The sequence below is a fragment of the Zingiber officinale genome, chromosome 3A (genome assembly GCF_018446385.1).
Source record: "Zingiber officinale cultivar Zhangliang chromosome 3A, Zo_v1.1, whole genome shotgun sequence".
Classification (NCBI taxonomy): domain Eukaryota; kingdom Viridiplantae; phylum Streptophyta; class Magnoliopsida; order Zingiberales; family Zingiberaceae; genus Zingiber; species Zingiber officinale.
Genome location: NC_055990.1, coordinates 149,100,166 through 149,124,970, shown reverse-complemented (window position 1 = coordinate 149,124,970; position 24,805 = coordinate 149,100,166). Strand labels below are relative to the sequence as shown.

Sequence of the window (24,805 nt, the reverse complement as noted above, 5' to 3'; positions counted from 1 at the left end):
TGTCCCAATATGCCACATTAAAAATATAGAAATCCAATGGATTCTCAAAAAAAAAAAAAAAAAAAAAAAAAAAAAAACTTCCAATAATTTTGAAGAGATTTGTAAAATTAAAAAACTAAAAAAAAAATTCGAATCATAGATTTAAGATTTTTATTTTAAGAACAATAATAAAATTTTGTTTCTTTCACAATTGAGTAGGTAGGTAGAACATAAATATTAAATGAAAAACTAGTAAATAAGAATATATAATTTGATAGTGTAGGGATATTGTTGACATTCATGTATTTTATTAATGATAATAATGTGATATAGAGAAGCGAAAAAATAAATAAGTATTCTTTAATAATAATTATTTTTTAATAAATATTTATTAATAATAATTATTTCTTAATACGTCCTTTTAAGATGGTGTTCCAGAAACGACATCAATCTTACTATAAATAGCAAGTAACCGAGGTTGAGAAAGTGACTTAGTAAGTGCATCAGTCAACTAATCTTCAATAGGAATATAAGTAACTCGTAATTCGGAGGCCTGCACCAGATCACGAATAAAGTTATAGTCAATAGCTAGATGTTTTTATCCGAGAGAGAAAAACATGATTAACTGAAAGATAGGTGGCACCCAAATTGTCAGTGAAAAACACAACAAGCACGGTAACTAGAAGAAGCAGGTCTGTCAAAAGTGACTCAATCCATTGAATATAAGATGTCGCAGAGGCAATGACGCGATATTCAACTTCAGTCAAAGAGCATGCAACCGTGCACTATTTGGTAGATTTTCAGGAAATCGGATTATCACTCAAAAAAATAATAAATGCACCCGTAGAACACCGATCATCTGGATCTCTTGCCCAATCCGCATCAGAGAATCTATGAAGAATAAGAGGTGTATCCGTAAGAAGACGAATGTCAAGATCCCTAGTACTATTGAATACCAAAATAGACGCCCCAATACATCTCTGAAGGAGCATGCATAAACTGTAAGAGCTTGTTGACGACAAAGGAAATATCAGGACGAGTTATACGGAGATGTTGTAAGCTCCCAACCACTTGTCGGAACTTAGTCGCATCAAAAAACGAAGATCCATCATGTAAAGTAAGATGAAAGCCAGTAGCAATAAGAGTGGAGACTGGCTTGGAATCAAACATGTTGTGTTTGAAAAGAAGATCAATGACATACTTTTATTGAAACAAGAAGATCATTTGAGGTTGGGCGAACCTCAACACTGTAGAAGAGGAAAAAAACCCCAAGATCCTTAATCGTAAATTTTGTATGAAGTTTACATACTATGACGTCAACAAAAGAAACATTACTCCTTGTAATGATTAGATCATCAACATATACAATGAAATAAATAAGAGTGTCATCCCAAAAATAAACAAATAAGGAGGTGTCAGTCTGAGATGCGATAAAGTCAAGAAAGACCAAGAAAGTGCAAATCTCCAAATAGCAGGCGCGCAGAGCTTGCTTCAGGCCATAAAGCGTCTTATGCAAATGATGTTGATACAGTCTGACCTGGATGTTGTTTTGCTGTTGACACTGATTTAAGTTTGTATCAGATATTTAACTCAGATTAATTACTAATCTAGGTTGACTTGGTTGACCTGATTGAGAAAGTCCTAACTGGGATGTTAGGCAGTTGGAAAGTCCTGGTGAGTGAAGTCAGGCAGATTGGAAATCCTGGTGAGTGAAGCCAGGTGAAAACCCTAGTGAGTGAAGCTAGGTGCAAGTCCTGGTGAGTGAAGCCAGGCAAGGAAAAATCCAGATGGATCAAGGGTGATCGGACATCTGGTGTTGAAAAGTCCAAGAAGGAAGCTTGGCATGCGAAGTCAGAGAGGGCTCCGTAGCTCGTTCTCTAAGACCAGATGAAGTCGGAGAGGGCTAGGGAGCTCGTTTCTCCGGACTAGGTCAGAGAGGGCTCGACCGGATCGAGTCAAGTGGATCGGTCGGCGGCCGATCGGTGAAACTGGACACCTGATCGGTCGCGACCGATCAGAATCGATCGATGGCTGCGGCGATTCATCGATCTGCACCGATCAAATCGATCGATGTCATCAGTGATTTTGCTGATCGATGCCGAGACCGATCGAGGCCGTAAGCGCTCGGGAAGAGCGACATCGATCGGTCTCGGGACCGATCAGATTAGTGCTGATCGGTCCGCGATCGTCGCGGCGACATCCGATCGGCGGGGACCGATCAGATTAGTTCTGATCGATGCGCCGCCGATCGGCGATAATCGAGCGTGGATCGGTCTCGACCGACCCACGGTATTGTTTGTTCTGCATGCACTTTTTTCTTCTTGCCGTATTTGTTTTCACCCATCTGTTTTTAATCATCTGCTGTGAGTCTTTTTAGCTTGCAGGTTGCAGGTCACACTCTCATGGTTGAATTCAAATTAAGCTTCATTAAGAGAAGAAGACAAGTGCTCTTTTCACTGTGATTTGCTGCAACAGATGCATTTGAGGCATCAACGTTCACTGGCGAATCTGATTGCGATTGGGCTGCGCTCAGTTTGACCTCTACTTATTGGTTCGTATCCAGAGACGCCAGTGATAACTGTGATTTCATTGGTGTGAGTTCAGAGAACCAGGTAAGGAGAAAGAGGGATTGGCTGCAGCACTGATTCGTGCAGTCTGACCATGATCGGGAACAGGGCTTCAGAAGCAGTAAAAACAGCGAGAGGAAAGAAGAACACAACAACAAGAAAGCTGAAAGAAAAGTCTGTTGGGTGTGAAAATCTTCTTGAGCTCTCGGGTGAACTGCGATCTCTGTTTCCTTCACTGATCCTCGCGTGATTGTAAGCATTTTTCATTCTTCTCTGCCACCGAGCTTCTGTAAGTCTCGTGCTTTAACTTAGATATTTCTTGAGACTTTGTGGGAAGGTTACTCCACCTAAAAGGAGGATCTTTAGCCGGAATTCTTCCGGGGTGCGATCTACCGAAGATCAAGGAGTCGTCCACCTTACGGACACGCCGAGGAGTAGGGGCAAGTTATCCCCGAACCTCGTAAATCTGTGTATCAGTGTTTGTGTGCTTGTTTTCGTTTTGCTTTAGTTTGCTTATTCCGCTGTGCTAACTAGTTTCTGTGTAGAACTCTCTGCTTAAGTTTTTAAAGAGGCTATTCACCCCCCCTCTAGTCATCTAAGATCCCAACAAATGACACACATGATCCAGAAACTCAGCATTGCACATATCCGAAGGTTGCGCCATATACACCTCTTTTTCAAGGCAATTGATACGGTGCATGATAGTGGGATCGGATAGCGGACGTGGTCGGAAGTCAAGTCCACGGGACGGTCATAAGTCAAGCCCACAAGGCAGTCAAAAGTCATGCTTATGTGGCAGTCAGAAGTAAATCCCACGTGGAGGTCAAAAGTCTGGCCTGCGTGGGAATTGAAGGGCCAGGCTATGGGATGGACCGGGTCGTACACAAGTGACACCGGAGACACAAGGACTAAAGCGTACAGGTCGGGATATGCAAGCCAAGGATGACAGGTCAGGGTCTATGGACTCGCGACACAGGAGATACAAGGACTAAAGCGTACAGGTCAGGATATGCAAACCAAAAACCTACGGGTCAGGATTTATAGACTCGCGACACCGGAGATATAAGGACTAAAGCGTACAGGTCGGGATATGCAAACCAAAGACCTATGGGTCAGGATTTACAAACTCGCGACACCGAAAATACAAGGACTAAAGCGTACAGGTCGGGATATGCAAGCCAAGGATGGCGGGTCAGGATTTACAGACTCATGACACCGGAGATACAAGAACTAAAGCGTACAGGTCATGATATGCAAGCCAAGGATGACAGGTCAGAGTCTACGGACTCGCGACATAAGAGATACAAGGACTAAAGCATACAGGTCGGGATATGCAAACCAAAGACCTACAGGTCAGGATTTACGGACTCGCGACACAGGAGATACACGGACAAAGCATACAGGTCGGGATATGCAAACCAAAGACCTACAGGTCAGGATTTACGGACTCGCGACACAGGAGATACACGGACAAAGCGTACATGTCGGGATATGCAAACCAAAGATGGCAGGTCAAGACTTACGGACTTGCGAAACAGGATACACGGACAGAGCGTACAGGTCAGGATAGTCAAACCAAGGATGGCAGGTCAAGACTTATGGACTCGTCGAGCAAGACAAGCGGACCAAAGACGTACAGGTCGGGAGACACGGTCAGGATGGACAAGGTAGGATAGGCAACTTAAGCTTGGCAGATTAGGAACTAGCAAAATAAGACAGACAAAATAGGATACAGATCAAGACGAATAAGACAAGGTAGTAGGCACATGTCTAGATCTACCAAGATAAGTCGAATGGCAAATACTGGGCAGGACGTACCGATCTGGATTTGGAGGACAATAAACACAAACTAGGGATTGAGCCAGGGAATGCAGGTCTGGTCTCACAAGTCAAGATTTATAGGTACGAAGACCCAGCATAAGATTAACAGACCAGAGCAGACAGGCACGTACACGACAATCAAGTCAGAGAATCGTAACAACCCGTCAGAGAATAATCACCACCTGTCAGGGAATATGCTAACGGTCTGCGGTTTGTTACCACCTGATCCCTTCTCAGACCTATAGCAAGATGCCATGTGTCATTCATTGTCAGACAAAGCCTGACACCCGTCAGACTCCAGAAGCATCTACTGCTATATAAAAAGGGAGACTTTGTCTCTACGCAGGTATGCTCACTTGTCATTTCATTCTCATCTTTTACTTTTCGTCATTCCATTGTGCTTCTGGGGAAAAAGTACCTGACTTGAGCGTCGGAGGACTTGACCCGGGGATTTTTTCCCTAGTTCTTGGTCTCTCACGCAGAGGGGGCTTGTCTGAGTGTGCCCAGGACCCTTGCGTCATCATCTTCGTAATCACCCCCCATCATCCACCTGTGTAAGCCCTACTGGTGGGTGCCAGATCGACCAGGTTTCGCAATGACTTTTCATCAACCGCAGGTACAGCTCAGCCAACCTTCATCCGACTCAGCTTCCGGACGGGATCAGTAACCATTAAGAAACACATTGTTGACATCAAGTTGGCAAAGACACCATCTTCGATTCACAGTCAGACTAAGAACAATGTGCATTGTTATTGGATTAATAACAGGGCTAAATGTATCATGAAAGTCAATATCAGGACGCTGATGAAAATCCTTGACAACAAGGCGAGCCTTATACCGATCAATTGAGCGATTAGAATTATGCTTAATGCGAAACACCCACTTGATACCCACAAGATTTTGGTCTGGCGAAAGCGGGACAAGAGTCCAAGTCTGATTACGAAGAAGAGCATCATACTCTTCGTGCATGGTCTGTACCTAATTCGGATTTTTAAGCGCCTGCATGATAGAGGAGGGTTTATAGGGTTGTAGAAGGCTAGTATGAAGAAGATACTTTGGATTGAATTTATAGATGACATTTTTAGAGCGAGTTTGCATTGGATGTTGGTTTTGAGAAGCGAGAGGGGGATAGAGAGGCGGTGGGCTAGAGGGTCGGTCATCATGAGGCAGCATGGATGACCCAGCAACAAGAGGCGGTGATGGTGGCTGCAATAACATCGGTGAAGAAGTCGGTTGCAGGCGGTTACAGCTAGTGGCAGGTTGTGACACCGATGCCGGAGGGTCTCATGAGAGGACTGGTGTAGCAAAGAGCTCAGAGTCAATGTCTATTACTGTGGAATCCAAGAAGGAGATGCTAGCAAATGGAAAAACATGCTCTACAAACTTAACATGATGAGATACAAAGACTCTTTTGAGAGTGACATTATAGCACAGGAAGACACTCTGGGTGAAAGAATAGCCAAGAAAGATACAAGAGGTTACTTGGGATCAAGATTATGGTGAGAGTAGGGGCGTAGCCACGGAAAGCATACACCTAAAAACTCAAAGCTTAGAAAAATCAGGAATGGTGGTGAATAATTTTTTAAAATAGTACATGTGGGAAAGACTGACCTTAGACATGCGGTTAATTAAATAAACTACCACAGCAAAGGAATAAGGCCAAAAAGTGAGTGGAATAGACGTTCTGTGCAATAAAGTGAGACCAATTTCGACAATATGACGATGACGACGTTCAGAGTATCCATTGTGTTCAGGAGTGTGTGGAGGAGTAGTAAGGTAACTAATATCATGAGTAGTAAGAAAGGAGCGAAGGGCTAAAAATTCACCTCCATTGTCAGTGAAGAGTGTTTTGATAGTCATCAAGAATCGATTTTCAACAAGAGTTTTGAATGCAATAAAGGTAAAGTATACATTCAATTTTTTTACGTAAGGGATAAAGTCATATATACTTTGTAAAATAATTAACAAATATAACATAATACTTGAGTCCATCAAATGATGATATAGGAGATGTCCAAACATCAGAAAAGATATTATCCAAAGGAGCACGTGGCAAAATACTAGATTTATGAAACGATATTTTATGACTCTTATTACTATTGCACGAAGTGCATGAAAAATTAGACAAAGTATCCGTAGAAATGAAAGACCCAAGGATAATAAAAAAACGTTGCAAAACACCTAATGACGGATGACCTAAACGACTATGTCATAAGGAAATAGATGACGAGACAGACACAGAAAAGGTGGAAGGGGATGATAACGTAGATATAAATTTTGGCCAAACACCATCTCTATAGACCCCGCTGACCAGTGCCTACGATTATCCAACACCTGAAAATAGGAATCAAAGAAAAGAAATGTAATAGAATTAGCAGCACAAAGTGCAGTGACAGAAATCAATATTTTAACATAGATGACACAAATAAAATATTAGAGAAAACTAAAGAGAAAGATGGAGTGGAGAAAAGAAAAGAAACGATATGTGTAATGGATAGTCCAGAACCATCACCAATGACGACGCTATCATTCCCAAAGTAAGATTTATACAACGAGAGAGCAGTGAGATCAATGATGACATGATGAGAGGCGTCAGAGTCAACCACCCATTCCTGAGAATCAGACGGAGGTGTAAAATGAACAGCAGTGTGCGCAAATGGTGTACTATACACTGGATGTAGAGCACGCGGAGGAGCCAGCGGAAGCAGAGCAAGCATTGAGGCAGTCATATGACTGCACTGGCGAGCAGCTTGGACACCACAGATCTGACAGTGCCCAAGATAACAATTGGGACTGGACACAACTGGATGTGCAGGAGGACACGCAGACAACCTAGGAAGAGACAGGTGTGGCTGATGGGACATCGACGAAATCTGTTGGCAACCACCATGATAGTTTGAATACTGATTACAAGAATTCCTTGCTGGAGCCACAAGAGTCGTCATTGGCATCAAAGATGGAGATGGTGTTGAGACTTTTAGCTGGGCTTCATAACTGAGGAGCTGCCCAAATATCTCATCAAAAGTAATAGGGATGTCACAAACTTGTAGAGCATGTGAGATATTGCAGTAATCTTGACTAAGACCATTCAGGACATGAATGAAGAGCTCATCAAAGTCAACTTTAACATTCATAATCGCAAGAACGTCAATATTTCTTTTGATGTCCTACATATAATCAGTGATAGATCCGTTACCCTATTGAGAGCTGGCAAGATTTTGACGATGAGTCATAATCTTGCCATGTGAGGGAGCAGTATAGGTTCTCTCCAGCGTTTGCCATGCGTTTTTAGATGAAGTTGATGAAGAAATAAATTGCATAAGAGTAGGAGACATCGAACCTATAATAATGTTGAGGAGAAGTTGATCCTGACGAAGCCAAAGAATATGATCAGGATTCGCCTGAGGGAGTGTGGCGTCTATAGACGTTATTTGCGCAGGGGGTAGGGACGTGTAGAACTGTCAATTTGGGTTGGACCCGTCGGGTTGGTCCGTCCCGTCAAACAATTTAAACAGATTAGGTTCAAATTTTATCAACCCAAGCCCGCCGCGGGCCAACCAACCTAGGCCCATGACCCGCGTGGGTCGGCCCGCGACCTGCGTGGGTCGACCCGCGACGATCTTGGGTTGGCCAGCGGGTTGAGAAATATATGTAAGGTATGCTTTATGTCAATTTATTATCTTTCTTTGTGATAATTTTGAATTAAAAATAATATTTTTCATTAAATATATGTACTCGTTTGTGTCCCTTTATATTTAAAATATCTATTTCTAAACATATTTGATTGATGAAATCTTTCAGAAGTAAAATGTTTAAGATATTAAACTTATTTTTTTTTAAATTGATAGGCCCGCGGGTTGGCCTGCCTAATCTGCAACCCGCCTTGGATTGGGTTGAGTTGGAGATTTCCCAATCCGCCAAGATGACGGGTCGGCCCACCCCGCCCCGCCAAATGGTTGGCCTGCTACGGATCGACCCGTCCCATCACGGGTTGACCCATCTGATAGCTCTAGGGACATACGTGAGCTATCAACAAAATCGAGTAAGTCATATCCGAATAGAAGAGACGTGAACTGCAAGTGCCAGGCTGAGTAATTAGAGGTGGTGAATTTCAACGGTGCTTGAGCATTGACTTTGAGAACCACAAGGTCGAAAGGTGAATCAGGAGTATTTGTTAGAGATAGCCGACGAGTGATATCGTCGGCGACAACCATTGAGAAGGCGGCCGGTGGGTATTGTGGAAAAAAAAAGAAAAAAAATGATTGCTGTTAAGTTTAGCGCTTTAATACCATATTGACGATATAATTCATGCACTTTATTAATAATAATATGTGATATATAAATATCATTACAAGTGAAAAAAATAAGAAAACATATAAAATATTAAAAAATATATAAGTATTTTTTAATAATAATTATTCTCTAATAATTAAAATATATTTTTATTAATAATAATTATTTTCTAATAGATATGACATATTGATAGATCCGATTGTGTATCGGTCTGAATTGAACATGAATTGAGACAACGGACTGATAATATGTTGACTTAGTAATTGGAGTTAAATCGTAACTGATGGTTCAAATGAAGATGGTTATTATGTTGTCAGTAGTCTTGGATGACCGCCAAGTATCCTAATTAATTAGATAAGAACATATAATATTCATGTTTGAGTAACGGTAGTTAATTATATAATAACTAATCAATAATTTTCTTTTGATAGAGAATAAATAATTTAAAAATTAGAAGGGAGAAGTAACAGTTAGATTGATGTTCTAACTATCGAGGGAGAGCGGAAGTTTTTTTATTTTTTAACTGTTCAAATTATTTGGTTTTTTTTTATCAATGACTAAATTTAAGTGAGTTTTTCCATATGTTTGAGTGAAGAATTTCACTATGAACTTGTTTTTTTCATTAACTAGTTTTTCAAATATTTTGTGGAAACTAGAATAGTTCAGTAGTTGAATGCATTGGTTGTGTATTGACTTACATGTTATGCCTATCCAATGTTTATTGTCTTAGAGGACCATCATATGGTATATGGCATCCATATCTTGTAGAACCGATTGTTACTGTCTTAATATTGTAATTATAGTCATGACTATATTTTCAATTAGCTCGAGGGTTAGTTTTTTAGGATAAATTGCAATCTTCAGTAAGTTTTATAATTGTCTTGTTCTTCTAATGAAGAGTCTTACGATGACAAAGGCAAGATGAATTGCCATTTTAAGCTAATTGTCACTTTTAATTGTGGTCACGAGACGCATTTCCCACTCCCATATTCTGTCTTTGCAGTCCAAGGAAGATATTTTGTGGGTACATATTTTCACATCCTTCGGACAACAAGGTCAATATAAGAGTTCATACCACAGGTACTACTAGTTTATCCTTAAATTGCCTTTATGCTTGAAGAGAATTATTGTGCTTGAATTTTGATTCTTTTTTGGGACGAACCTTGCGATTATTAACTGAGGGTCTTATTCTTTTCTCTTAATTTCTAGATTGTTGCCGGAGTACACAATCTCTCAGTTGTCAATTGACTGTAAATTTTTTTTGAATGATCATCTTGTTTTTTCGTTGCATAAGTAGCTTTTATTTTTTTTCCATTGGTTAGTAATTTTTCTTCTATATAAAGGAATATTATATTATTATATATAATGACAATTTGTTAAATAATTGTGTTGTCGGAAATTTGCACGTATGTCTTTTGGATGACCGTCAAGTATCCTAATTAATTAGACAAGAACATATAATATTCATATTTTATAGTCATAGTTAATTACTTAATAATTAATTAATAATTTTTTTATAAGAGAATTAAATAATTCATTTTAACTATGAAATAATTCATGTATATTTAATTTTGACAATTAGATTGATGTTCTAAAGGCATATGTAGTCTTAAATTTCTCCAAGAGATTTATGTTTTACTACATTACTATCACATCGAAAGTTAAAAATCTTAATCTTTTAAAAAAAAAAAATTTCACCACTATCATAGATCGGATCCTCTGTTCCGAAATAACTTTATCCCTGTGTCTCCTTGTCGATCGGATGATCATAACATTCTTAAGATGTGTGCGGTATTCTCGTGATATGCAAGACATCCTTGAGATGTAATCTGACCCGTCCAATTGATAAGGGGACACAAGGACAAAGGTATTTCGGGACAGAGAATCCAAACTCTCACTATCATAAAACCTCTCTCTTTTAAAAACCTTTCTTTAAAATTCTCTTTCCAAATTTTCTTTTATAAACCTAGTCCTAAAGATTTTGATATAGATTTATAAAAAAATATATATAAACTCCATTATGTAGGGGGGGGGGGGGTTATATTGAGAAGTTTATAATATAAATAACATGATATAAATCTCCCATTGCTGTAATGGTTGAGAGAGCGAAAGTTTATTATTTTTTTAATGATTCAGATTATTTAATTTTTTTTATCGATAACTAAGATTTAGTATCTGTTATCCTTTAAATTCTATAAATAAAAACTCATTTTATCATTTTCTCACCATTTTTTCTATTCTCATCTTTCAAATTATGAAATTTCAATCTCTTTCACTCCAATTCTCTTATTATAGTAGAAAAAGGAAATTCATCATCTCGATTTTAGAGGGGTAAATAAATTTAAATAAGAATGATGATATTCAATTGATTGATAATAAATCCAAATAAATTTCGACACTCGAGATATAAAAAAAATATTTATGATGATACTTCTAAATTCAAAATACTTTTTTAAAATCATACAACTTAAAATAAGGGCAAGATATTTTTTATATTTTATTATCAATTTATTAATTTTATTTTTTAAAAAATAATAATCATCTTGAATCATAATAAAGAACTAGTGATTCCGAATGATAAATCACAACTGTCTTAGGGCACTATTAGATCGTTGACGCTTTAAAGTTAATTAACTCACGTTGAAAAAAAAAAAAAATCCAAATTCGCTCGAATGCAAGAACAAGCTATTGTAGGCGCTAAGTTAATTTGAAAACGCGCGCTGATTTGCCAAGCAATTTATGGCTTAATTTCAAACACAACTCAGCTCGTAATATGAGTTTGTCACTTTCAAACCTTGATAATGTCCTGTTATAGTCAGGTTAAATACATTATCTTAGAGATGATAATGTAGGAAAATAATATTTCAAAGAATTGCACTGCACAGGTGCTGAGCAGGGAGAAAGCAAAATGCTTATCTATGTGAGTGGCTTTCAAGCTGTTTACACTTGGATGTGATTGCTGTGCCATCTGATTCTTTCTTTCTACTTTCTAGAACATTAGAATTTGACTTTTAGTATAACATTTGGTGAAATGTCATAATCAATATGCTTGGCTCGGGACAGAAGTCATGGTAGTTAGCGGTGTTTAAACAATCCAATCCCTGTAATTGTATATACAAAGCATTCATCTAGATGGATACAAGAATATGCTATTAAAGGTCAAACTGAATTGAATAAGTCAAATTGTAATAAGTAAATTGAAATTGTAAAGGATAAAAATTAAAAGAATATATTTTTTATTTATAATAAAAAAATGATCATTCTATCTCAATATATTTTTATTTTTAAAAATATCTTTATTTTTTAATACTATGATAGATATAAAATTATAACTATTATCACGTATAGACATTTCAATTCATATCAACACTATATCATAATAGTTATCATTTATAACTACTCCAAAATAGATTTGATTATCGACCGCTAGACTCATCTTTCGATCTCTAGATATCTGATTTATTATTAGATGATGATTTATTCATAACATGATAGTAATTATGAATTATAACAATTATAATATAAAAAATTTATTTCTAATAAATACTTTATCATTTTACCATTGTAGTGATCGTGCATACTATAATACATTGAAATCACATTAACCTTTTATAATGAAATTATATTAATTAAAACATTTTAACATTAAAATACTAAAGTAGAGTATTATTTGAGTTTTTGAAAATCCGAATTATTTAGATTTTCGAGTGTCACCCTTACGACTTCCCTATGAAAAAAATTAATTTAATTTAATATTATACTTATCTTAGTAAAAAAAACTAAGAAAAGTATATTTTTTAATATTATCGGCCTAAAATATTTATAGAAATTTTTTTGATCATAGTATTATCAATTCTAAGATGTGGGAATAAAAAGAACTATATTTTTTTATATAAAACAATCAGAGAAAATTAATGATGAAAAAAAATTCATAATAATATACCGCAGCTGAGGCTCGAACTCTAGATCACTTGTGGAATTACTAATAAACCTTGGAATTATTTTTAGTGTAAATAGAAAAAAAGATATTAATGTAAATTTCAGTAAAGGGGGAAGATTTTTAATAAAATAATAAGATTATATGATAACAATTATAAATTCATAATTATAATCATAATTATATAGTTGTTATAGAATCATAACTCATATAATATAATTATATAAGTTATATAATTACAGCTATTGTAATATTGTTGAAAATTAAAAAATATATATTTTTTAAATGGAATGAATTAATATTTTAATAATAAATGGAAAAAAAATCCACTGTTGAGTCACACCTTCAGCGGAAGATCTGTTTCCTCGCCGATTGTGCTGGTTTTTTTCCCCCTTCTGTGTTTCTAGAACTTTGACCTTCATATGAAACGAGAAGGAGAACGCCGTCCCGGCGACGCAGCCTTGAACTGGAAAAATGCAGCCATCGCCCATCACGGCCACGTTATTTAACCAGGGCACATCCCACTGGTATCGCCATCGCCACACCGATCCACACTGCTACACTGGTAGCTGCTTAGTGCTAACGAGAAGCGGAGAAGGGCGACGATGGCGGCATCGTCAGGCGTTGGGCGCATGAAGCTGGGCTCTCAGGGGCTTGAAGTCTCCCGTCAGGGCCTCGGTTGCATGGGTATGTCCGCCTTCTACGGTCCCCCCAAACCCGACGCCGACATGATCGCCCTCATCCACCACGCCGTCAACTCCGGCGTCACCTTTCTCGACACCTCCGACTTGTACGGACCCTACACCAACGAGATCCTCCTCGGCAAGGTATCCCTACCTTCTTCGCCTCACTCCCACTCCCGATCCTCTACGCCTCCATCGTGATCCTCTCCTTCGTTGATCTTTAGGCGCTGCAAGGGGGCGTGAGGGACAAGGTGGAACTGGCCTCCAAGTTCGCATACTACTTGGAAGACGGGAAGAGGGAGATCCGAGGGGACCCGGCCTACGTGAGGTCCGCCTGCCAGGCCAGCTTGCAGAGGCTCGGCGTCGATTGCATCGATCTCTATTACCAGCACCGCATCGATTCCAGAGTTCCCATCGAAGTCACGGTCAGTTTCCGATTTCCTTTTCCGATCATCATTTATCAAACCTTTCGATTATTTCGATTCCGCTCCTGCCCTAATTTCTCCGCTTCATCCAGCTCGACTTGTTCTCTTAAAACCCCCCTTCCTATTAAATCTTATTTCACTCGTCTATTATAGATCGGAGCACTTAAGGAACTAGTTGAAGAAGGAAAAATCAAATACATCGGATTGTCCGAGGCCTCTGCTTCAACAATTAGGAGGGCGCATGCTGTTCACCCGATAACTGCTGTCCAATTAGAGTGGTCTCTGTGGTCAAGAGATGTCGAAGAAGAAATAATTCCTACTTGCAGGTAAAGCTCGTCCAATCTCCGATTCATATATTTTTTGTTGAGTTTTGAGTTTAATTCAAACTATTTCATTGCTTTTTGTACATAGATGTATATATTTAGTCCCACATTATTAAATAAGGAAAGGTTGGAAGACCCTATATATGGAGCCCTTCTATCCTTACTCAGCAAAGTTAAGAGGATCTACATGCATGCGGGGGCTGAGCCCAAATCAGGTGGTTTTGGAGGGTTCGAGCCGGAAATCCATAAACTAGGTGCAACATCACGCACAGGGGGTGCAAATCCCCAGCTCGTGGGCCTCGCGCTTGCAGGCGGATTGGTTTGTTTTTGCCAGTCTCTGGTTTGATCTACTTGGGTTTGGTCCGCGCATAAGAAGAAGCGCACTTGGGTTTGATCCGCGTGTGAGGGAAACGGCGCATCTGCCCGCACGAAAAGAAGAAGGGGGTTCGAGCTGGAAATCCATAAACCGGGCGCAACATCGCACACAGGGGGGTGCAAATCCCCAGCTCGTGGGCCTCGCGCTTGCAGGCGGACTAGTTTGTTTTTGCCAGTCTCTGGTTTGATCTACTTGGGTTTGGTCCGCGCATAAGAAGAAGCGCACTTGGGTTTGGTCCGCGTGTGAGGGAAACGATGCATCTGCCCGCACGAAAAGAAGCAGCGTCCGCGCGTGAGGAAGCGACGCACGCTTTGCTTCGTGCACTGCTTCAGAGTGTATAAATATACTCCCTCTATTCCTGGTTCAAACACACCAAAGCAATCTGCTTTCTCTCCTTCCCTCTCTTTGTACTCTTCCTTTACCGAGAGTTTGTCCTGAGGCTTGGCTCATAGCGAACTGAGGTTAAGTTCGAGTGCGCCGTTCGTCTTGGAGTGCACCTACGAACGACGCGAGTGGTTGTCGGATCTTGGGAGAATTTTGCCGGAGAGCTTCTGCACCATGAGCGGCAATAAATTCTCTAAAGACAATCGGCACACCGACGCTTCAACCGGAGATACATTTTCTCGTCTTCTCTTTTATTTACCTGTTTACTGCATGCTTGCTATTTTGGTACAATTTTACTACTGTTAGTGCTCTCATTATAAACAACAATTTTAGAAACAACAATTACTTCTTTCTGTGACATTGCCGGTAACATTATTTCATTTTTTTTCTCCAGGGAACTTGGTATCGGAATTGTAGCATACAGCCCTCTCGGACGCGGATTCTTTTCTTCTGGAACTAAGTTAATCGAAAATGCACCCGAGCAGGATTTACGCAAGGTGAGTTGATACTTTCCAGTGGCTGTTATCTTGAGGAAATATGTTAAAGTTGTGGAAGATAACTAATAGAATTTTCTCTTGTTTCATATAGTATTTGCCGCGGTTCCAGCCAGAGAATCTGGCTCAGAATGCAGTCATTTTTGAACGTGTAAACGACATGGCAAAGAGGAAGGGATGCACTCCCTCACAACTCGCACTGGCATGGGTTCATCATCAAGGAAGTGATGTGTGCCCGATACCTGGCACGACAAAGATTGAAAACTTGAAGCAGAACATTGGAGCATTGTCTGTAAAACTCACACCAGAGGAAATGGCTGAGCTCGAATCGTATGCTTCAGTGGATGTTGTTAAGGGTGATAGATACCCTGAGCAAGTGGCTACCTGGAAAAACTCTGATACACCACCTCTATCTTCATGGAAAGGTGAATGAGCTTATTCCCATCTGCCGAGCTGGTTTTTATCTGTGATAATGTCGTAGCCGAGTAAGTCTTTTAGTGATCCGAGGGTACAAATAGTATATGTTCTTGTGGTAATGGCTTGTGTAAAGCCTGATGATTGAGTGGTTTGCCCAGCTCGAATAAAACTATTTGCTCTTCTTATAATGTGTTTCATTGGCGTTGCTCATTCTCTATTTTTGTCATCGTAAAGATAGTACTGCAAGAAAAATTGTAATATGCCGATTAACTTTCGGTTAGTGAAAGGTAAATCCTATTAGGGTGCATTTGGTTGGGGTTATCCTTGATAACCTTGATTATCCATTCAAGGTTATCAACCAAAATCTTGTTTGATTTAGGTAATTAATGATTTCTGAGTATTGTTCTATGTCGGACACATAAAGGGTTATGCAATCTGGAATATGAAAATCTCATAAAATTAAATTTTTTTTTTGATTCCGGGACTAACGAATTTTTTTTACTAAAAATACTCATGATAAGAAAAAACATGCAAAAAAGAAAAAAAATATAAAAAATAAAAAATGTTAACAAAAATTAAATAATTTTAAAAATAAAAAAAATAATTAAAAAATAAAATAAAAATAAAAAATAAAAAATCTAAAAATTAAAAATTCTAAAAATTAAAAATAAAAAATTTAAAAATTTTAAAAAATGTAAAAATTTTAAAAAATTTAAAAAATAAATAAAAAAGTTAAAATTTAAAAAATGTAAAAAAATATAAAATATAAAAAATGTAAAAAAATAAAAACATTAAAAAAAATAAAAAAACGCATAAAAACGTAAAAAATATACCGGAAAAATAAAAGTAAAAAAATATAAAAATTAAATAATAATAATAATAATTATTATAATATGTATAGTTGGTTTTGTAACTGAGGGTAATACAGTAAAATATTAAACTAGGGAATTCATTAAAACTTTCAAACAAACAAGTTTTTGTTGCATTACTTAGGTTGAACTAAATACCATTTGGTTATGTTTTATTCGCCAAAACCTTGGTTATGTGATTACCTGGTAATCACATAACAAAGATTATACATGATAACTTGAACCAAACACACTCTTAGTGTTTTTCTTCACTCACTATGCAAATCAAATGTACTATGATATGGCGCATGTTCGTGGGGTCAGTAAGATGATGTGGTTGTGAGTCAAGACCACAAGAGGATCAGAAGTCAAGCCTCCGTGCCCGGTCCGAAATCAAGCTGACGTGGAGGTCAAGAAGGTCAAAAGTCAAGCCTCCGTGGTCAGTCAGAAGTCAAGCTTACGTGGACAAGGTCGAAGTCTCAGCTGATGGGATGGTCAAAGGATGAGATTATAAGCCGGACAAGGACCAGCCCTGATAGCGATCAAGGACCGGGCCCCCGGGCCAGGTCGGGAAGGGCTAACCATGGATAACAGCGGATAAAAGCAGGTTTGAACACAGACCTGGCGTGTAGATCGGGACATAAAAGCCAAGGATGGTTAGGACCAAAAGTAGCTAGAGGAAAATACAGAAACACGGTTGTGTGAATAGCTCGTCGCGTGCCCGGTGTTCGGCATTGCTTGTTTCTTCAAAGATGTGCAGCGGAAAATACAGAAACAAATCACACAACGCTAACACGGTTGGTTTACTTGGTATCCACCTCACAAGAGGTGACTAGTCCAAGGATCCACACCAACACACACACCCTCCACTAATAAAAACTCTCCTTTATGCTAACTACCAAAGGCGGAGAAGCCCTACAAGACTCAATACAAGAAGAAAAAAGGGTAGTAAAGAAATACAAGCTTACAAGCTTACAATGAGTGCACAAACCCTAACCCTAGTTTCTTCTTCTTGCTTTTTTCCACCTCTTGACTTGGAAGAGCCTCCAAGAACCTTCAAGAACTGGCGATCTCGAGCTTGAGAACAGCTGTGGAGGAGCTGGTGAAGATCTGAAATGAATCCGTGAAGAGATGCCGCAGCCATCGCACGCCTGCAGCTCAAATACGACGCAACGGTCGGATCCCGATCGATTCGAAAACTCCCAATCGATCGGGGAGGCTTTGGATCGATCCACGGATCGATCCAGAGCGCCTCTGTGCTCTGTAGAAAATGCCTGGATCGATCCACGGATCGATCCAGCGCTTATCGCGCGAACCAGCTGCGTCTCAATCGATCCACTAACCGATTGGGACCTCTGGATCGATCCACTGATCGATCCAGAGGCTTTCTGTTCGCTGGGAAAGGTCTGGATCGATCCACTGATCGATCCAGAGCCTGGATCGATCCACTGATCGATCCAGAGCTTGGTTTTTGCCTAAAACCAAGTCCCAAACCTCCCAAACCAACATCCGGTCAAACTTAACCTGTTGGTATGTCATGCCTAGCATCTAGTCACTCCCTTGACCTGCTAGGACTCCCTCACCAAGTGTCCGGTCAATTTCTTTGACCCACTTGGACTTTTCTTTCATGCCAAGTATCTGGTCACTCTCTTGACCTACTTGGACTTCCACCTAGCTTCACTCACTAGGGTTTTCAATCTGCCTAGCTTCACTCACTAGGTCTTTCACCTGGCTTCACTCACCAGGATTTTCATACTGCCTAGCTTCACTCACTAGGACTTTCACCTGGCTTCACTCACCAGGATTTCCATCTGCCTAGCTTCACTCACTAGGACTTCCCAATTGCCTAGCTTCACTCACTAGGTCCTTCACCTGGCTTCACTCACCAGAATTTTCCTCCTGCCTAACATCCCAGTTAGGACTTCCCAGTCAAGTATCCGGTCAACCTTGACCTACTTGACTCTTCTTCAATCAACCTTGCATTGTCAAACATCGAAACCCAAACCAAGACTCAAGCTTGGTCAACCAGGTCAACCTTGACTTGAGGGATGTTGCACCAACAATCTCCCTCTTTTTGATGTTTGACAATACCAACACTATCACTTACAATACCACATATAAGTTAGGCTAATCCCATAGCCTAAACCTTCTTCATGCCACTAGGTAATGAATACATAAGTTAAGCCCTTCATTCTCCCCCTAAGAGAGCAAACTCCCTCTAGGTAATGAAAGCCTAACTTACTCCCTTTCATTCTCCCCCTATTGGCACACATCAAACCATGCCCCATTTTTGGGCACACATCAACAAATTCACTTGTTGAAAATTCTCCCCCTGAAGAGTTGCTCATCGTTGTTCACAACTTCACTCGTTGTGATCAACACGATAATGAAGGTCCCATACCCTTCATTAACCTTAACCCTACATTCTCCCCCAATGTAGGTAAATGCCCATCCTTAAGCATTATCCACTTGAAACCACTTGAACAGTGAGGATATCCACTCCCCATTAACGTTCAAACGCTCAACCTTGAGCATGTTCTTAACGGAGGGTTAACCACTTTCCAAGGTTCATGAAAAATAATTTTCATGTCTTTAAAGAGTTCCTCCCCTTAAAGACATGGTGGTAACTTCTGTCATTGCACCAACAATGACTTGGAATCCCCAAAACTTTAGGAAACCCAATTTTAGAAGTTTTGAGGTTCAAATATTCAAAATTTGAAACAAACCTCAACCTAAACTTCAACTTAGCCTTCCTTAACCAATCCATCCTTGTTTTCCACACAAAAACACCCTTTTTATGTATACAAATGTATTTTCAGGGGTTTGGTATGGTTACCTAGACTAAAATAGGTTCAAAATGCTGAAAATAAGCTTTCCCAGCCAAAATCAGCATCTTCAATCGATTGGAGTTGGGTTCCAATCGATTGAACCCTGCTGAATCGATCCACTGATCGATTCAATCTTCTTGGATCGATCGGTTGATCAATCCAGCGAGCTTCTGCTCGCGAGAAAAGCCTTCTCAATCGATCGGCTGATCGATTGAGGCACTCCAATCGATCCACTGATCGATTGGAGGCCTGAAATTGCTGAAATTCAATTTCAGCCAATTTCAGAAACCCCTAGAAAATTCTACAAAATTTCAAAAATCGTAAAAAATTTGTGTAGACATTATTTAGGGTATAATTTATCATGGAAAAATAGTTTTCTATGAAAATACATCATATTTTCAAAGATTGACACAAACTTGAGAACTTGCAAAAACTTTAGTGTTTTCTTCAAGTTTGTGTCTAACTATTCAATGGTGATTACTTTCAAAAGATAGCCTTCACCAAGGTTTTCCAAAATTATTTTGAAAACATTTTCAAAACCAATATCCCACCATGTTCCTTGGGCTTAATGCACATGACTTGTACATTAGCTTTCCCAATGATGGGAAAACACATAACTATGTGTTTTGATGAACTTAAAACTCAAAGAAATGTACTAAATCAACATGTTGAGTTTTGTTCATCATCCTAACATCTCACTTGTATCTATTGTGCACAAAACACATACAAGTCATCTTATAGGTCTTTGTGAGATGTAAATTTTGGTTTTGCCCTAATCTAAGGATCATGCATATCTATCTAGGCATTTTATGAATATTGAACATCCACTTAGGATGTTATTTGTTAACAACACTTGTTGAAAACGCTTGTTGATAAATGCCATTTGTCCTTTCTTTTAAGGAATTAAACACAATGCATGATAATGTTATGACATACATCAAAATGAAATAGCTTTCATAAGAAAATATCCTATAACTACATGATGTATGAATGTCATGACATGGTATTTTTGGATTTTTCATAATAAAACATGAATGTAAAAATAGACATGATGTCATGGCATATGATGGGCAAACAATCATGGCAAGGTTTAGCATAAATAAAATATACCTAGATTACCTTTTTAAGTATCCTTAACCACTTAGCTAACTCAAAATATACAACTTGTTTTAACTTAAAACGTTAAACCTAGATTGCCCTAAATGCTTCAAAGAAATGCCAAAACCTAAATTTACATTTCTATTTCTCTTGATTTGTTTATGCCACTTAAAAATTAAGCATATCCTCAAATGTTGGCATATTCCATTTTTCCTCAAGAGTAATCACATAAATCAAGGCCCGGATTGCCTTAAATTTCTAGGAGAATACCAAAATCCCAACTTGATATTTCTCTAGGTTTTCCTAAACAGTGCTATTTTAAAATAAGATCAAGACTTCTCAAATTTGGCACATTTTACTCTTTTCGAAGAGTAAATAATAATTCCATTTCATTTTCAAAGGTTAACAAAAACCTTGAAAATGCTCCTTGAGTGTCAATTTCCTCAAAGTTGGGTTAACTACTCTTCTAATCGGAGTTGACACTCTCTAACTCATCTATGGGTTAGAGAATATGCTCTTAGGAACCCAACACCTATTGGTGCTCCTTGGATGCTCTAGGTACTCACTAGGGATAACTTCCCTAGATACCTTCCTAGTGACCTTGTTGGGCTTCTTGGAAGTCTTGGTCACATTTCCTAGGTCAACTCTAGGGATAGCCTCCCTTGTGACCTTGTTAGTGACTTTCTTAGACTTCTTAGAAGTCTTAGTCACTTTGGTTACAAAGATACTTCTAGGGATATCTTCCCTTGTATTTTTGGCTTGCCCACTAGACTTAGGGCTTGTTCCATAACTATATGGAACCCTATGATAACTAGGCACATCCTTTTTAGCTTTGGGTTTGTATCCCAAACCTCTATGGCCATTGGATGACTTTTGTACCCCTAGACCTAGGCTATGCTCATTTTGCCCTTTTAGGATATTTTCCATCCTTTTTAGGGTCTTTTCCATTTTATCAAGCCTTGACCTCAAGACTTGATTTTCTATCACTAAGTCCTTAGTCTTTGGTTTTCCATTAAATTTATGAGCATTTTTATTTTTAGGCTTCTAGCTAAAATCCTTAGAGTTTTTGCCTAGACTTTTACCTACATTCCTGGCTCTAGGTGTGGTGGTTTTAGCATGAAAAGCTATATGTTTTTCCTTAATGATATCATGCTTCCTATTTTCATGGTAAATAGCATTAAAATGATATAAGTTAGAACTATCATGCTTTTTACCATAATTTAAAGGGCTAGGCTCAATAAAAGTTACCTTCCTTTTTACCTTAGAGGCTCCCCCTTGACTTGAGCTTCCTCCTTGAGCCTTGACCATCTTCTTCCCCTTAGGGCATTGACTCCGGTAATGCCCCTTTTGATTGCAAGAGAAACACACAATGTGCTCCTTGCTCTTCTTTGTTCCGGGGATGGTCTCCTTGGACTTCACCTTGCCCTTTTGTGCCACTTGGCCCTTCTTCTTGGCCAATTCAGGACACTTGCTCTTGTAGTGCCCATGTTCCCTACATTCAAAGCATATAATATGATTTTTATTATTAATTGAAATATTTATACCTTTGCTTGTAGGGGTGGCATCTTTTCCTTTGGATCCGGAGGTGGAAGCTTCCCCTTCTTCTTGATCCGGCGTCACCAAGGATCGCTCCCCCTCAATCCTAGAGGTGGAGGCTTCATCATCTTGAATATGAAACAAGGAGTATGCTCCCTCCTTGTTCCCTTCGATGCATTCCCTTGAGGATGAAGCTTCTTGGATTTCCTCTTCTTCGGAAGTTGAGCATCTCTCAACTTCGGAGTCCTCCTCTTGATCTTGCTCCAATGAGTCACCCTCTTTGGATTCTTCTTGGTTAAGTACAGTGGAGGGGATCTCTTCATGAAGCTTGGCCAATTTACTCCATAATTCCTTTGCATCTTCAAATTCTCCAATTTTGCAAAGGATGGTGCTTGGCAATAAATTGACCAAAAGCTTGGTCACATTGTCATTGGCCTCGCACCTTTGGACTTGCTCTTGGCTCCACTTGCTTCTCTTGAGAACTTTGCCCTTTGAGTTTGTTGGAGTCTTGAAGCCTTCCATAAGAGCAAACCATTGCTCTATCTCCATCATAAGAAAATTTTTGATTCTTGATTTCCAAGAATCGAAGCTCGTGGAAGTGTATGGTGGAGCCACCCTCGTGTCGAATCCGAGCCCATCTCGGAATTCCATTGTAGAAGTTGAGCTTTTGAATTTCTTTGACTTTGACAATTTTGCTTCAACTTCTTCTCCCTCTAGCTCTTCTTGTTATGCTTGACCCTTCCGGCGATGATTCCGGTGAAGAGCGGCCTCGCTCTGATACCACTTGTTAGGACCAAAAGTAGCTAGAGGGGGGGGGGGTGAATAGCTCGTCGCGTGCCCGGTGTTCGGCGTTGCTTGTTTCTTCAAAGATGTGCAGCGGAAAATACAGAAACAAATCACACAACGCTAACACGGTTGGTTTACTTGGTATCCACCTCACAAGAGGTGACTAGTCCAAGGATCCACACCAACACACACACCCTCCACTAATAAAAACTCTCCTTTATGCTAACTACCAAAGGCGGAGAAGCCCTACAAGACTCAATACAAGAAGAAGAAAGGGTAGTAAAGAAATACAAGCTTACAAGCTTACAATGAGTGCACAAACCCTAACCTTAGTTTCTTCTTCTTGCTTTTTTCCGCCTCTTGACTTGGAAGAGCCTCCAAGAACCTTCAAGAACTGGCGATCTCGAGCTTGAGAACAGCTGTGGAGGAGCTGGTGAAGATCTGAAATGAATCCGTGAAGAGATGCCGCAGCCATCGCACGCCTGTAGCTCAAATATGACACAACGGTCGGATCCCGATCGATTCGAAAACTCCCAATCGATCAGGGAGGCTTTGGATCGATCCAAGGATAACGGTGAACAGAAGCAGGTCGGGAAATAGACCTGGCATGCAGGTCGGGACGTACAAGCCAAGGATAATGGTAAATAGAAGCAGGTCGGGAAACAGACCTGGCATGCAGGTCGGGACATACAAACCAAGGATAACAGGTATACAGAGGCAGGTAGGTACATAGACCTGGCGTGCGGGTCTGGGAGTGCCAGTCATGGATAACAACGGATAGAAGCAGGTCTGGAAGTGCCAGTCATGAATAACAGTAAACAGTAAACAGGTCTGGACATAGAACTGGCGTGCAAGTCGGGACGTACAAGCCAAGGATAACGGTAAACAGAAGCGGATCAGGAAACAGACCTGGCGTGCAGGTCGGGACTGTTGGTGCAACCTTAGGTCAAGGTTGACCAAGTTGAGTTGTATTTTGATGTTTGATACTCGTGGAAGAGTTGTATTCTTGATATGGGACAAGAATAGATGTTTTGGGAGATTATTGGTGCAACCGTAGGTCTAGGTTGACCTGGTTGACCTGATTCGGGAAAGAGTCCAAGTATGGAGACTTGGCAACGGAAAAAGTCCAAGCAGGGAACTTGGCACTGGAAAAGTCCAAGCAGGGAGCTTGGCACGCGAAAAGTCCAAGTGTGGAGACTTGGCACGCGAAAAGTCCAAGTATGGAGACTTGGCACTGGAAAAGTCCAAGTATGGAGACTTGGTACGGGGAAGTCCAAGCAGGGAGCTTGACACGAGGGAAAGTCCTAACTGGGATGTTAGGCAGGTGGAAAGTCCTGGTGAGTGAAGCCAGGCAGTAGGAAAGTCCTAACTGGGATGTTAGGCAGTGTGGAAAGTCCTGGTGAGTGAAGCCAGGCAGTGGAAACTGGGATGTTAGGCAGTTGGAAAGTCCTGGTGAGTGAAGCCAGGCAGTGAGAAAGTCCTAACTGGGATGTTAGGCAGTGTGGAAATCCTGGTGAGTGAAGCCAGGTGAAAGTCCGGGTGAGTGAAGCCAGGCAAGGGAAAATCCAGATGGATCAGGGATGATCGGACATCTGGTGTTGAGGAAAGTCCAAGTAGGTCAAAGGGATTGACCGGACACTTGGCGGGGAATTCTAGCAGGTCAAGGGAGTGACCAGATGCTAGGAATGAAGTACCAACAGGTCGAGGTTGACCGAATGTTGGTTTGGAAGGCTTGGGACTTGGTTTGGGCAAAAACCAAGTCACTAGTTATCTGATCGGTCTGGTGACCGATCAGTAACCGATCAGTGTGCTATCGGTATCGTCGATCTGCGGACCGATCGAGTGATCGATGGCCGTCAGAAGACGCCGACGGTCCGTGGACCGATCAGAGGATCGGCCGTGGTGACCGATCGAGACGATGTCGCGAAGGAAGAGCTTCAGTTAAGAGTTGGGATCGGTGCGTGGACCGATCGATCGGTCCGCACGCATCGATCGTAGTACGCCTGATCG

The 24,805-nt window shown here is 40.0% G+C and overlaps 1 protein-coding gene across 1 annotated transcript; it reads left to right on the top strand.

Moving 5' to 3' along the window:
• Window positions 1-13,001: 13,001 nt before the first annotated feature.
• Window positions 13,002-15,887, top strand: LOC122052760 (probable aldo-keto reductase 2). The gene is made up of 5 exons (XM_042614454.1): window positions 13,002-13,424; window positions 13,505-13,705; window positions 13,859-14,031; window positions 15,183-15,285; window positions 15,377-15,887. Exons 1-5 carry the CDS (start codon window positions 13,203-13,205, stop codon window positions 15,713-15,715), a joined length of 1,038 nt encoding a protein of 345 aa, XP_042470388.1. The 5' UTR covers window positions 13,002-13,202; the 3' UTR covers window positions 15,716-15,887.
• Window positions 15,888-24,805: the final 8,918 nt, after the last annotated feature.